Consider the following 16,225-nt stretch of genomic DNA (forward strand, 5'->3'; position numbering starts at 1 on the left):
GTGTCTATATAAACAGCCTCTGTGTAATCTTCCAGTCAACATCGGCCTGACACTACGGCCGGGCCCCTCGTCAGCTCTTCATGGGCCCCTGAACCTCTGTGCGCGGGTCCGAGAGCTGTCCATGGTGCTTAATTAAAAGCCGTCTGTACGTCTTCTGTTTGGCGGAGAATGAGCAGCGGTGGGACCGGGTTGGGCTGTGATTGGACCGCGGGCAGGAAGTGAAGTGCTGTGGCGGGAGTAGGGCTCTCTGATCTCTACCGCAGGGAGTGCGCGCCTCGCTCATGTCCTGTCCTTCCTGCCACACCCACCGCTGGCGCTGCTGTGGGTCCAGGCCGTGAAGCCCAGCGGCAGCACGAGAGAGGGAAGAGGAGAGAGGAAGAGGAGAGAGGAAGAGGGGAGAGGAAGAGGAGAGAGGAGGAGGGAGAGAGGGAGAGGAGAGAGGAGGAGGGAGAGAGCAGCCGCACTCACGGCGCCTCCGCTCCGACTGCTGCAGTGTGAGCTGAGCGCAGCAGGAGACCAGCGGAGAGAGAGAGAAGCACGCTCACGCACGCACACGCCCGCGGCTGCAGGCGGCGTACGCTGCTCAAACTTGTGTATGGAGAGAACTGCGACAGCATCATAGCGACGCAGGCCGACATGGAAGCGTTTTTACGGAGCGTCCAGAGCCAGCTCACGGTGAGTGACGTTTGCACAGGCTCATATGAATGAAACGTGACTGACACGAGCTGCTGCTGCTGCTGCTGCCGCTGCTGCTGCTCTGGAGCCTCGGCGCTGTCCTCGGTTCCCCAAGCACCTGTAGATCGACGGAACCCCGCAGGCTGCTCGGCTCTCGGCCCGAACCCTTCCGTCTGCTCCGCTGTGTTTACACAAGCGTCTGTCACAAGCACGAGAGGTGTGACATCAACAAGTTTGGCCCCCGGCGGCCCCCCTCGAGTCGGAGGCTCTGCAGATGCCCAATTTGCATTTTATCCACGGCTGTATCTGAAGCGCCGTGGCTACAGAGTGGAGCCTTGTTGGACAGTGTGTTGTGGCGTTGAGAGCTGCCACCTGTGCAGCTGCTGCTTTGAATACACGCATTTAGTGTGAATTATTAGACACGTTCAGGCCACACAAACACACATAATGCTTCAGGATAAGATGACTCTATAGAGCCTAATCATACCCTGTTCGACTCAATAACGTGTCGTCTAAGGTTTACACCAAGGTTTCAGTGTATGATGACATGGAACATTCATTTGTATCACTGTATCCACCACGAGAGACTTACACAGAGCTGGAAAATGACTCATATTCTGCACTATTGGCCCTTAATCATGCTCTTGTATATTTGCTATCTTATGTTTTATTGTAGACTCTACACTGAAAACCAGGCATTCTCTCATCAGGATTTATTATTGGCAGCAGAGGGAATTACCATGGAGAAATAAACAAGAGCTAGCTTCGCTCACGTTGACTTGCTAATGTAAACACGCAGTTGTATTGAACGTGATTTGAATCCTCAGAACGAGTCTGGGGATAATTTATGGACTTAAAAGTGGAATAGAGGACCTCCTGATCTCTCCCTTTAATGTCATAAATCTTCAAAATGTTTTGTGAGGCTCAGGATGAATGAAACAAGCATGAATTAAGCTAAATACAACTCTAGGTTTGTTTTTGATGAGGGAACAATGTTAAAACATGGTTAAAAGAGAGATTTTTTTTTTAATAATATGTGTCCTGTAAATGGATAAATGACCCAGACAGTAGAGACGGTAGTGACGTGATGAAGGGAGCGAAGGTGGAGAAGAGAAGCAGAGGCTTAGCAGGCTAATGGTTGTGCTGCTACGGTCAAGGAATGTGTTATAGTTTAGACATTAAGTGCTTTTATATGAATAGCTGGAGGTGATTGGTTTATAGGCAAAGGTAGAAAGCTGTGATTGGCTGACAAGTGTTGTTTTTGTGATTCAACAGATTCTGAAAATGATTTGCACATGCTAGTAAGTGATGGTCCTGTTCACCTGCAGACGACACTAACAGATTTATGCTTTGTAATACAAGCAGTTAAATCTTGGTCTGTCATGGATCAGCCAAAGACATGCCCTGTGCATCGAATAATTGACTAAAAAGAGGAAAGCTCTCAAATGTTTTAGTATCTCATGCAAAACCAACTATGCATAGAAGTGTCCAGTCACCCCCAAAACTCCAGATAACTCACTCCATGCTTCTCCTCTTTCTGCTGTGGTCCATAAATGCTTATAATCCCAATTAAAAAGATGAGTAGGGCTGGGAATCACAGGGTCTCACGATACGATACTATACTACTAAGATAATACAAGATTTTGCTATACGTACATGCAGTAATCGATATATTGCTCATGAAATTCTACGATATATCACTATTTTTTAAAGAACCCAATACATTTGACCTAAAAGGTTTTTCTTTGTTAAACCACGACCTGCAACTCAAAATGAAATACACCCATTTTAATCATCAAACAGTCAAAATGTCAAATGGTTTGCATAAACAAATTTCCTTTCTGTAAACAAGCAACAAAAGTGTAGCTTGTTGGTCAAAATATAATTCAGGAAATTATACCCAAAAATACTCATGGCAATATGTTGGTACAGCAGCCAACAATATTGATACTGTATCACCAATTCTAGTATCCCGATGTATCGATTTTTCAATATGGAACACCCCTAATGATGAGTCATCAAATAAAGACATTTGGTCGACTAAAGCATTATGTGTGGTGTCAGTGCAACACTGAGCTCTCTGTCAAATCTTAACCATAAAGCATCACTGCTACTGCAACAAACACAGGAAAAGTACAATATATTTATTGTTACTCACCTACAGTAAGGCCATAAAGTTAAACTGTAGCGTTCATGCATGTCCTTATATCCAGTATAACAGTATACTAGGCAAGATGCATGTCTTTATATCAGTATAATAGTATACTAGGCAAGATACATGTCCTTATATGCAGTATAACAGTATACTAGGCAAGATGCATGTCCTTATATCAGTATAATAGTATACTAGGCAAGATGCATGTCCTTATATCCAGTATAACAGTATACTAGGCAAGATGCATGTCCTTATATCAGTATAATAGTATACTAGGCAAGATGCATGTCCTTATATCAGTATAATAGTATACTAGGCAAGATGCATGTCCTTATATCCAGTATAACAGTATACTAGGCAAGATGCATGTCTTTATATCAGTATAATAGTATACTAGGCAAGATACATGTCCTTATATGCAGTATAATAGTATACTAGGCAAGATGCATGTCCTTATATCCAGTATAATAGTATACTAGGCAAGATGCATGTCCTTATATCCAGTATAACAGTATACTAGGCAAGATGCATGTCCTTATATCCAGTATAACAGTATACTAGGCAAGATACATGTCCTTATATCCAGTATAACAGTATACTAGGCAAGATACATGTCCTTATATCCAGTATAATAGTATACTAGGCAAGATGCATGTCCTTATATCCAGTATAACAGTATACTAGGCAAGATGCATGTCCTTATATCCAGTATAACAGTATACTAGGCAAGATACATGTGCTTATATCCAGTATAACAGTATACTAGGCAAGATGCATGTCCTTATATCCAGTATAACAGTATACTAGGCAAGATACATGTCCTTATATGCAGTATAATAGTATACTAGGCAAGATGCATGTCCTTATATCCAGTATAATAGTATACAAGGCAAGATACATGTTCTTATATCCAGTATAACAGTATACTAGGCAAGATGCATGTCCTTATATCAGTATAATAGTATACTAGGCAAGATGCATGTCCTTATATCCAGTATAACAGTATACTAGGCAAGATGCATGTCCTTATATCAGTATAATAGTATACTAGGCAAGATACATGTCCTTATATCCAGTATAACAGTATACTAGGCAAGATGCATGTCCTTATATCCAGTATAACAGTATACTAGGCAAGATGCATGTCCTTATATCCAGTATAACAGTATACTAGGCAAGATGGGGCCTGGGGGTCCTTTCCAAAAAAAGTTTTAAAAGTTGAAGATTTTAAATGTTTAGTTTGACCAATATTATTCAAGAGGAAACATTATGTATCACCATTTTACAAAACAATAATAACACAATTTTAACTAGGCTCTCATGGTTTTGAACATGCTGTCAGAATCACAGAATCACATTTATCCTACAGACATGAGGGGAGTGGCTTAAATAGTCCATGTCCAGGGTGAGAAGGGTTGGCTGTGATCCGAACTAATTTGGTCCTGCAGAAATGGAAGTCTGCAGCCAATCACCTTCTCAGCAAAGCACACAATGCACTGTAGTCTCTGTTTGTCCCTGGCTGTGGCTCCAGCGTACCACATGGTGATGGAGGAGGTGAGGATGGACTCGATGATGACTGCACCATCATCTGCACTGACAGCTTGGCTTTCTCATCTTTTGCTGGGCCTTCTTAATGAGGGAGCTGATGGTGGGCTCCCACTTGAGGTCTTGAGTGATGGTGGTGCAGAGGAGGCGGAAGGAGTCCACGGAGTCTGTCACGACGAGGGGGTGAGGCTGTGACTTTCCTGAAGTCCACAATCATCTCCACTGTCTTCTGGTTGTTCAGCCCCAGGTTGTTATCACAGCAACAGGACACCAGCTGGTCAACCTCCCTCCAGTAGACAGACTCCGAGATGAGCCCGATGAGGGTGGTGTCGTCCGCAAACTTGATCATTTTTACAGAGTCATGGCCTAGGGTGCAGCAGTTTTTGTACAGGGAGAAAGTACACAGCCCTGTGGAGCTCCTGTGCTGATAGTCTGATTGTCCCTGACATTCTTCAAATCCCAACTGAATCTGAAGATGTAGATGTGCTTGTAGGTGTATCTGTATTTTACACAAGAAAAAACATGTCTGGTATCCCTTCGGATTCCCTGGCGCCCTTGTGTCTTTCCACTTGCCGCACTGTGGCGTTTGTGGCTTGTGTGGATCTTTATTCCAGCAGGACGAGACACAGAGCAACAGTGTGTCGCTTTGAATCCTTGCTAGGTGGTGGAGAGCTTATTGATGCTTAAAGTGGCTAAAGGCTACTAAAATATTTTATGGCCATTGATTATTTAATGCTTAAAATGTTTGCATTAGCCTAATAAGGACATCCTGACCACAGCTCATCTATATATCCAGAAATCAGCCTCTTGTTTAAATGTCATTTCCGAGGGCTCTTCAGGGAAATGTACTCGTTGTGAGCTGCGGCCGAGATAGGAGCTGGGGCAGAGTCCATCTCTGACGCTCATCGCAGATCAGGGTGGCGCAGGGTAATTGGTGATAAGCTGGACGTCGACGAGTGCCACGGCGGCGTCAGATAAAGTCTAACACATGTCACAGTGACGGGACGAGCTCTGCGTCCTGCTGCTGTGGGGCAGAGAATCAAACCATAGAAAATAGCTTTGTCATTCGATTTTGACATTTAAAGACCCTTATTATACGAGTCAAATCCAAAACAAAATCAACACTAATTTGGACTGAATAAGGGAACTCTGCCTTTTTAAAGGGGTTGTACCCATTTTTTTCATGTAACATAGTAAAAGCTGTTTTGCCCCAGTACAGAGATATTGTAAATGAAACCGCTGTGTGCGTCGCAGTCAGCATACTAATGTTGTTAGCATTATTTGTGATAGTAACCTCTGCTCTGGCCCCACCTAAAAACTCATTGTGGTGAATAATTAGGACGCTCAGAAATAGATAGGTAATTGAGTACAAACAGTTACAAATCAGCAAGGTCTGTTTTTCATGTTTTTGAGATCAAGTACAGCACCTTTTTATACATTCATTTTCACCTTGGTGTTATTGCAATATTAAGTTAGTTGCAATATTGATTATTGCGTTAAACAATATTGCAATATTCATACTTTTGCAACATATCATGCAGCACTAATGCCTTTCATTTATTGTTTATTGTTTAAAGGAGGTATTTCTTCAGGAATTGAATGCTTTTATTACGAAATGTTGCACAGTAATCATTTTAGACCATGTCACATTTCAGTGTTCGCTCATGTTAATTCTAAAACATACATCTATGCTTTTCAAAGACCATTCAGCCCAGATCATAAAAAAGCACATAAATGTAACAAAGTAGAAGAGCCTCTGTCGGTGTCTTCTGCCTCTGTCTGTGGCTCTGGTCCAGCACATCCATAGCTGTAATTGGCCTGGCTCAGTGGCTCTCTTCCCGTTTGGCCCTCTGACTCGGGGATGTGCTGAGTGTGCGGTCCCTATCCGTCTCCACACACTTAAACACACTGTTCCATTAGCTCAGAGCGGTGTCCGGAGCAGGATGGATGGTCACAGGCAGACACAGCGGATGAGAAACTGCTTTTCACAAGTGGGCAAAAGTGATTGTGACTTTTTTAAGGGTTTGTTAGGTACACGCTCGCACAATGGAAGTGAATAAGGGGGAAAAAAAATGCAATCAACAATGAATCCTCCTTGAAATGGAACAGATAAGAAAACATGGTGGCACGGGCTGAAGGAGACACAAGCGTACTTGAGCGCAGCTGTGTGCTTCTCACGACATTTGTGAGTCTAAACCGACAAGAATCCATTTGAGCTGCGTCTGCGTTTGGGCTAGAGCCACTGAATTGTCCCGTTGTGGTTTGTGTCGAAACCAGAGAAGAAGCCCAAAAATTAATTAACATTAAACATTAAACATTAATGACAGGGAAGACGGACTTTGGCCTAGAAACAGAAATACTGATTACCGTATTCCCCGGACAATAAGTCGCACCGGAGTATAAGTCGCACCAACCAAAAAATGCACAATGGAGAAGTGGTTGCAATTGTGAAAATAACAAGTAATATCACATTTATGTCGCTCCGGAGTATAAGTAGTATATAAGTATAAATATAAGTCGCACCCCGGCCAAAACTATGAAAAACAGTGGGACTTATAGTCTGGAAAATACGGTATTTTGTTTTTGGAAAAGAAGAGCTTTGTTTATTTTGATTTTTAAGATTTTCTTGCTTCAAGGCTTTATCAGACAGGACAGTTGTAGCGTGAAATGTGGAGAGAGAGAGTAGAGACATTTGGCAAATTATCGTGGTGAGGAATCAAACCCACAATGCCACATTATACAACTGTGTTTTCAAATATGTTGTTGGAGGTATAAGGTGATTAAATGCTTGAAAAACATGTTTACTATATTTACCCGCTATTTGCATTTGTGGAGAGGAACGATGTTTGTGCTTTTCTGTGAATTTAATTTAGCAAATGTTCGATTTTTCGGCTTGTCCCACTATTGTGAACCAATCAGAGTATTCGCCTGAAAGCTCCGCCTTTTCCCAATCGCTTTCAACCAAAGCCATTGACGGATCGATCGGAAGAGTGCCGCACATCAATCTGGCTCCTGCAGTTTATCTGGAAGTAAGACAGATCTACCACCAGTATGGGTTTTTTCACAGCTCATGACATTTTCTTTTTCGAATCAACACCGAGAAATTGTTCTTGAAATCTTTCTCAACCAGTAAATCCATCTGTGTAAGCTGTAAGCGGCAGTAATGTGAGGGAAACAGCAGCCTGGCCTGCCCTCTGACCCTCCAGGTTTTCACTCTGCTGTTGCTTTGATTCTTTGTAAGTTCAAGGGGATCATTGGTCACAGCTCAACTTCAGAATCATGCATTTACCTCTTTCTGTCCATTGTATGATAACCACATGCAGCTGCACCTGATCCAGGGGAACTCTTGTCCTGCAGTGTGACAACCGGAGATCCACAAAAGTATAATAGGACTGAGGATATTATCTATAATGACAATTTACTGCTTAAAGGAACAGAAACATCTAGTGTAATCTTCCAAACAAGAGCATAATGTATTTGCTGCAACGATTAAACAACTAATCACCAATTATTAAAAACCCTGATTATAATCGTATTTTGATAATCGTAATGGAATATACAGACTCTAAATTGCTTATGAAAATACTTTTTTATAATAAACATGGTATTACAAAATCAAAATAATAAACAATTTCCGAAATTTGATGGTTCATTCACGTTTGTGTGATACTTTACGACATTTACAGCCACAGTTTAGCACGTCCCTGTTCTGTTCAAATATCGTCTGAATATCGTCATCGAAATATTCATTTTGTGGAAGTGTGTGAACAGATTCCCCCACAATGTGTTAATATCATCCACAGCCTCTCTCTCTCTCTCTCTCTCTCTCTCTCTCTCTCTCTCTCTCTCTCATACTCTGCTTTCTCCACTAATGTTTCACTTCCTTTCAAAGCCTATCTGGTATTGATTTGCACTCGGATAGAAGTGGCTACAGCCCTCCTCCCTGTCTCTCCATCACACGCCCCTCCCTCCCTCCCCCTCCTCCCCTCCTCCCATTCCTCTATCTCTCTCTCTCCTTGTGAGTTATTGACATATCACCCCTTTTCTCGTCTCCAATCCCAGCAGCTCTTCTTTTCTTTCCTTTTCAGTTGCACTTCCGCTCTTTTTGTGCATTTCTAGTTTCTCTCTCTCTCTCTCTCTCTCTCCTCCTCAAAAACCCTTCCTTTTTGTCACCCTTCTCTCTCATGCCATCTTTTCTTTCTCTCCCTCCCCTCTTTTCTCAAGCCTTTATGGCTCATCGTTCTTTCTTTCTTTCTTCCTCCCTCTTCCTTCTATTTAACCTTCCTTTAACCTGCTTCTCAGTACAGCGCTTTCTTTCTCTTGCTCTCCCTCCTCCTCTTACCCTTTCTTTTGCTCGTCTCTCCCTCTTTTCACCTCTCTGCTTGTACCCTCTCCTCTCGTATCTTTCCTCTTCTCTCCTTCTCAGTAGTTAACCTTTCTTTTCCTTTCCTCTTCTCTCTCCCTCCTTCTCATCAGTATTTAACCTTTCTTTTCCCTCTCTTCTCCCTTCCCCTCACTACAGCTCTTTGCTCCTCTCTTCATTTCCCCGTTTGGCCCCATGCACCATCAGGAGCCGGCTCATTTCTCATGCACCATTGGATCTACTTAAGGCTCCCTTAGGTGACCGAACATCGCTAAATATCTGCCTGCTGCCTTGTAGAAACATTTGCATTCAGGGGGTTTGAAACGATAATATTAAACAACAAAATTACATCACCAACATGAAATGATAATCTTCACAAACGCCTTCAGCCGAGGGCGCTGAACAGTTTGGGAAATGTTCTTTCCAGCAATTACAATTTGCAATTTATGTTTCAAACTCAGGATTCAGTTCATAGGTCACATTTTTAAGGAGCAGCGAGGGAAGTGTGCTCAGTACGGGAGGTGGAGGGTCCAACAAAGAGCTGAGCACGAAGTGGTGCTGTGGCCTGTTCATGTGGGAGCAACAGAGAGCTCGCTTTCAACCACCAGAAACTGAGCTTATCTGTGGGCTTTTTCACAGACTAATCTGAGACTAAACCATTTCCAGAACCAATTCAATTCAATTCAATTTATTTTTGTAACGCCCAAAATCACAACAACAGTTGCCTCTGAGAGCGACAGTGAAAAATGAATCAACAATGTCTGTGGTGGCGAGGGACGATGTCCCAGAGTCCTCTGTCCTTAGACCCTCCTTCTCGGCCAGGAGCACACACATCTCTGCTTGTAAACTCAAGTTAAGGCAGCGCAGAAACAAAGAGAAACAACTACCCCAGACCTCTTCATCTATCTGCGACAATGACAATATAGAGGTGCACCGATATGGAATTTTATTTTAAACACTTTTTTTACTAGCTTAACTCATTTTTATTCTAAAATAAGGACACAAACTTTTGTTAAATGTGTAGAACCAGTTAGAACACATAATACCCTTCTTTGGGGGAAAAAGAAAAGGTTTGATATGGCATATGTAGCACTTTGTTTAGAGGTCAGCTATTGGCTATAATATATTTATTAGAGTAAAATTGGCCTAAGACTTTTCCATTCTGTGAATTTCCTTTTTTAATTAGATTATTTCTCGGACTAAAGTGACTCACTGAACCTCTCCAGTCGTGTGTCATCCTCGTGTTGCTCTTCCTCCTCGCGCTTATATTTAATGTTAAGTTTCTTCTTAAACTTTTCTAGAGCTTTTAATAGTCTGTAACTTACTGTTTCATTTGACTCAGAATAAAGACTGGATCAAAGTCTGTTCTGTTAGAATATAGCAGCCTGTCTCATGACTGAGGCGCAACAATGGACTGATATCGGACTGATATCATATCGCACTGATATCGGACTGATATCATATCGCACTGATATCGCACTGATATCGGACTGATATTGGACTGATATCATATCGAACTGATATCGAACTGATATCATATCGCACTGATATCGGACTGATATTGGACTGATATCGGACTGATATCATATCGCACTGATATCGGACTGATATCATATCGCACTGATATCGAACTGATATCATATCGCACTGATATCGGACTGATATTGGACTGATATCGGACTGATATCATATCGCACTGATATCGGACTGATATTGGACTGATATTGGACTGATATTGGACTGATATCATATCGAACTGATATCATATCGCACTGATATCGGACTGATATTGGACTGATATCGGACTGATATCATATCAAACTGATATCGGACTGATATCATATTGGACTGATATCGTACTGATATCATATCGAACTGATATCGGACTGATATCGGACTGATATCATATCGGACTGATATCATATCGAACTGATATCGGACTGATATCATATCGGACTGATATCATACCGACTGATATCTGTGGTTTTGGACAGACATTTTTGGTGTTGTAAGTTGAAGTAGTTGAAATTAGTTGTCGTGGCAGATTGTGCAGCCACACTGTGTGATATGACTGGGTCAGGGGGAAATTAAGCTGTACGAAAACTGCTAATGCTATGTCCGCTAGCTTTGTCTGCTCACGACTTTTAGCTTGTATCATTGTAAAGTCTACAGCACATAAGATTTAGAATAGTCTTAAGTTAACGACAACTTGAATCAAACAGTGAGTGATTGAGTCTACAATCAGATGCATACAGCACACGGCAGTCCCAATTTGACCATAACATTTTTACCTTTTTATTTGATCAAAATTGTGTACAGCCCCTTTAAGGTTTAAATTATTGTCCCCCTGGAGAAAATCCTCCTCTGCATTGGCCCGACCCTCCAGTGTCTCAGGAGCAGCTCTGGAGGATTTGAACACACAAACTCCACACAGAAAGCCCCCTCCGATAGCCCAAACCAGAAGCCCCTCACCCCCGACTATAAACATCAGCTTCATCTCGTTCGAAAATGACATTTATCCAAGTTGTTTCCAGAATTGTAATTTTCTGCCTCTTTCGCTCACAGATAAATGTTGACTCCTAATAATAGAGCAGCCATTAATGTCCACTTAAGCTAAATGAGAGAGTGCGTGTGCAGCGTTACAGGATTAATGGAACTCATTGCTGCCGTGTACATGGGCTTTGCTGCTTTGTACATCAAATGTAGTTTTGTTTTTCGTAGTTTTGTAGGAAGATGAAATCTACAGGGTTAAAATGACTTGAATTCAAAATATTGACCTAACATGTAAATGTGTAGTGTGAATAAGAGATACTGTTTGGACGGTTAACCTGATGTAAATGGAAAGACGAAACACAATATTATGCTCAAATATTGGTAAAAATTACAAAACTTCAAAATCATATCAGAAGGTAATGTGTAAGAAATGCAAGAAAGAAGAATAAGTAGAAATAGTAGAAAAAGCTTCAGTTGTAGTCATCTGGACTCAGTTTGAAAAATAGACGTTTCGACTCTCATCCAAGAGTCATTGTCAATGTCCCTTGACAATGACTCAAACTGAGTCCAGATGACTACAACTGAAGCTTTTTCTACTATGGAACACGCCTGGACGAATGAGGGATTACACCGAAATAAGTAGAAATGTTCATATAAAGCTTTTGGAACTTTTGGCGCTAACTAAACTAACAGTTGTTTTTGTAGTCAAAAATGTATTGCAAAGTAGAACACATTTTGGATGAATATTTCCCCCTGTACAGATTACAGATTACAATTCCTTTAAAAGTGGACGAGTCACAGAGGAACAACATATCCTTATCCTGTAAAGCTGGGGGTTAAAGTTGGGATTTTTGAACTAGTTCAGATTTCAGTCTTCTCTCAAAGATGTGCACTTTGAACTGTACACAACTATTAAAACATTCATTGCAAAGCTCATCGACATTTTGTCCGAACAGTTGCTATTAGATAATTTGCTAATTGTTACTCATATTGTAGTATTAGTATGGTAAAAACTACCATTCAGTCATGATAATGTATGTGCTGTGCGTTATATTGCTGCAAAACAATATTGTGATTTGTGATAATATTGAAACTACTTAATGCCACTGACACAAGACACAAAACCTGGCATAATCCCAGCACATCACTTTTTAAATATACTGTACTTACATTATCTTATCTTATCTTATATCATTAAAAGACATGAGCTGCAACAAATAAACACCAGAATGAATAATGATGAACCAATAATTAACCAACCAATAATTAAACACTCTACAGCTCAAATCTTCTGGTATCACCCAAATTAATGACAAAAATCTAAAATATATAAATACTGGGCCCCAGCTATTATTTATTGAAAGATTATTATAATTATTGGGACAGGCCTATCAACTTTCTCTACTGCATTTCTACAGGACTAACAAGTAAAAAGTACTTTCCTTGAAATGAGTTTACTTTAATTTGAGTCATTCTTTGCTCCTGCATCTGTACTTTTACTTCAGTAACACAAATGAGTGCTGACCCTGTGTAAGTGGTTGTCGTTGGAGCTGACGTGCGCTGTGTTACAGGAGGGTCCGGGGCTGACTCGGCTCCACGTTGTCCTGGGAGGACCTCAGCCTGACGTGGACACTGTTGCCGCGACGCTGGCTTTGGCGCTGCACCTCAGCCAGGTACACATCGACTCAGACCAAACGGTTCTACAATCAAATCTACCGACACAAGAGTGGCAGAGGGTTTAGTGCACTCTTCAGCAGGCTAATGTGATGTAATGGGAATTGTTTGGGGCCTGGAAGTCAAAGATAATGCATTAAAACCCACATTTTTCACATTTTAAAATTTTTAAAAATTGTGTAATTTAGTTTTTATATTTGCTTATAGGAGACATCTTATGCTAAATCCACATTTTCAGAGCTTTTAACCATGTTATAATTGTAATTCATGTGTTTCATTCATGTTTGAGTAATCTTTAGAAGCATATACCGGTAAATAAATAAAATAAGAGTTAAAATGCCCAAAATATAAAAAATTATCTAGATTATAACTATATAGCAGGCAAAAGCGTACTATGTCTTGTGTAATGAAGTATTGTTTTATAAAATGTAAAACAATTGAGAAAGAGGCTGTGATGTTTCAGAAGCAGCGGTCAGGGCTGGTTGTTCCGGTTCTGTGGCTCTACAGAGGAGAGGCTCCACTGCCCCACGACACACTATCTTTCCTGGACACTCTGGGACTGAGCCAGGACCTTCTGCTCTGGAAGAACCAGCTGGACCTGGCCTCACTGCAGGACCAGGGTGGACTGGGCCTCACCCTGCTCCGGGAGGGGCTGCTCGACAGGTACATCCACTCAAATCCCTCTTAAGATTTGAAGAAGTACTTTGTATTTGCTGAACTACAACCTCTGCTCCATTTGTAAAACGGCTAACTCAAATATGACTTTATGATAACATAGGTTTTATCACTAAACCAGAGGGGGCACCAGAGATTGCAGGAAGTTCTTGGAGCTTTGTCTGCAAATTAAACAGTGAAAATGAAATGATTGAGCATTGGTGTGGGAACATGAACACAACAAATGCTGTTTATTTGTTTCAAAAATAATTGTATTAGTAATAATTTTTTATCATGTAAAACAGGGATAAAGCTGCTTTTAGATTCAGCAAAGCCCAAAGTAGTTATTATCAGTGTTTAACAGGGATTTATTAATGTATTATTATTGATAAAACATAGAAACTATGGCTATAGAAACACAATATAGGCCTAATGATTTATTAAGAATATTTAAGAATTTGTGCAATATAAAACATAGGAGAGAAAATCTGGTTATTAATTTTCCTAGACCTGAGCAGAAACATAAATCTGAAACATAAACGCAGCAGTACGAGTCAGCTCCGTGCAGAAAGTAGTCTGTCTGTGACATCATGGACCCGCAGTGGTAAAAGTGATCCACTGCAGACAGGTGACTGACCTGCCCTGTCCCCCTGCAGACAGACAGGTGACTGACCTGCCCTGTCCCACTGCAGACAGACAGGTGACTGACCTGCCCTGTCCCACTGCAGACAGACAGGTGACTGACCTGCCCTGTCCCACTGCAGACAGGTGACTGACCTGCCCTGTCCCACTGCAGACAGGTGAATGACATGTCCTGTCCCACTGCAGACAGGTGAATGACATGCCCTGTCCCACTGCAGACAGGTGAATGACATGCCCTGTCCCACTGCAGACAGGTGAATGACCTGCCCTGTCTGTGCAGCTGAGAACAGTCAGAGTGAGAGGAGAGCACTCAGAGGCTCGTATATTTGTAGAGCAGTGAGACTTTGTGTTGGGCCATTTCTTCATCTTTAAAGCACAAACCAAAAAAAGACAGTCGCAGTCTGTGAATCACAATAAAAATAAATGTAATTTAGCCCATTTAAACTCTTAATTATTACTGCTATTTCAGGCTAATATGTGATTAAATACAGTGGGTACGGAATGCAAACCCCTTTAAATGTTTCATTGCAGCCATTTGCTAAAATCAAAAAGTTTATTTTATTTTTCATTAATGTACACACCCGATCTTGACATGAAATGTAGAAATGTTTGCAAATTTGTTAAAAAAGAAAAACTGAAATATCACATGGTCTGAATATTTTCCATACCCACTGTAGTTGCTTTTAAATCCGACACTGCCTCACCCTCCCCGCTGCTGAATCCCTCATCCATGCCTTCATCTCCTCCCGCCTTGACTACTGCAACTCCCTCCTCACTGGCATCTCCTCCCATTCCCTCCACAGACTCCAAATGGTCCAAAACGCCGCTGCCCGCCTCCTCACCCGCCTCCTCACCCACACCCGGTCCCGTGATCACATCACTCCCGTTCTCCGCTCTCTCCACTGGCTCCCCATCAAGCAGCGCATAAACTTTAAAATACTCCTCCTCACCTTCAAAGCTCTTCACCACCTTGCCCCCCCCTACCTGTTTGACCTCCTCATCCCCCACCGCCCCTCCCGAGCTCTCCGATCCTCCTCCTCTCTCACCCTGACTGCACCAACATCCCGACTCAAAAGTTTTGGCGACAGAGCATTCTCCCGAACAGCACCCCGACTCTGGAACTCCCTCCCCCAACCTGTCCGCCACTCTCCCTCACTCACAACATTCAAATCCCGCCTAAAAACATACCTCTTCACCCAAGCCTATGACCTCCCCTACCCCTAGCCTCCTCTACCCCATTGCCTACACTTCTACCCCCTGTTACATCCCCATCTTTTTCTCTCTACTTCTTCTGTCTTGTTCATTTTATCTGTATATTAATGTGTTCTGTACGTGTTGTCCCCCCTGTCTGTAAATACCCCCCCCTTTTTTATTATGTTCAGCGTCTTTGGGTCACTGAAAAGCGCTATATAAATAAAAGTTATTATTATTATTATTATTTTTTAAAAATTGGAATTTATAATTTTTCGAGGATACATTTTTTATCCCCTAAGGGATACCTGAAAACGTTTGAGATGCTCTCTCCTAGACCATTTAATGCCAGCTGATTATTTTGAAAATACAATATACTTGGCACAAGGCTAAATAATGTCCTCACACTGACTGTAGCTGGCGGATCTCTCGCACTGATGCTGACCTCCATGTGGAACAGACTGGCCCTTCTACACTTTTAGCCACAGTCACTAACATAAGGGGCACCCCTGTGTGAAGCATTTGTCGAGGCCACAGTTTTGGACTTGAGGGACACGGGAAGGTAAAAAGGTTGGGAACCACTGCAATAAACAGTACACAATAAACCAAGAATTCCCTGATTAGTAAAAGTCGGGTACCCAATGCAGAAGGGCCCACTTGGACTCTATACCACCCCCTACAGTCCAGAGAGAGATTGGGCTTTCCCCTTGCAATGTTGTTGTTGTTGTTGTTGTTTTATGTCGGTTGGCATCCAATTGTTGCATTACCGCCAGACTTTATTCCTCAGACTTTTCGTAGTTGTTGTTGTTGTTGTTGTTGTTGTTGTTTTATGG

General features: G+C 41.9%; 1 protein-coding gene across 1 annotated transcript in view; it reads left to right on the top strand.

Annotated features, from left to right (window-relative positions):
* The first annotated feature begins 446 nt into the window (after positions 1-446).
* LOC140346742 (uncharacterized) overlaps positions 447-16,225 on the top strand; it is a 61,989-nt gene continuing 46,210 nt past the window's right edge. The window contains exons 1-3 of the mRNA XM_072432925.1: positions 447-675; positions 12,803-12,904; positions 13,369-13,568. Of these exons, the coding sequence (XP_072289026.1) occupies positions 637-675; positions 12,803-12,904; positions 13,369-13,568 (341 nt within the window). The 5' untranslated portion in view covers positions 447-636. The remainder of the gene's footprint in view (positions 676-12,802; positions 12,905-13,368; positions 13,569-16,225) is intronic.

This window comes from Eucyclogobius newberryi, unplaced genomic scaffold (assembly GCF_026437365.1).
Source record: "Eucyclogobius newberryi isolate DKJ021-1_F unplaced genomic scaffold, fEucNew1.0.hap1 SCAF_6, whole genome shotgun sequence".
Taxonomy (NCBI): Eukaryota; Metazoa; Chordata; class Actinopteri; order Gobiiformes; family Gobiidae; genus Eucyclogobius; species Eucyclogobius newberryi.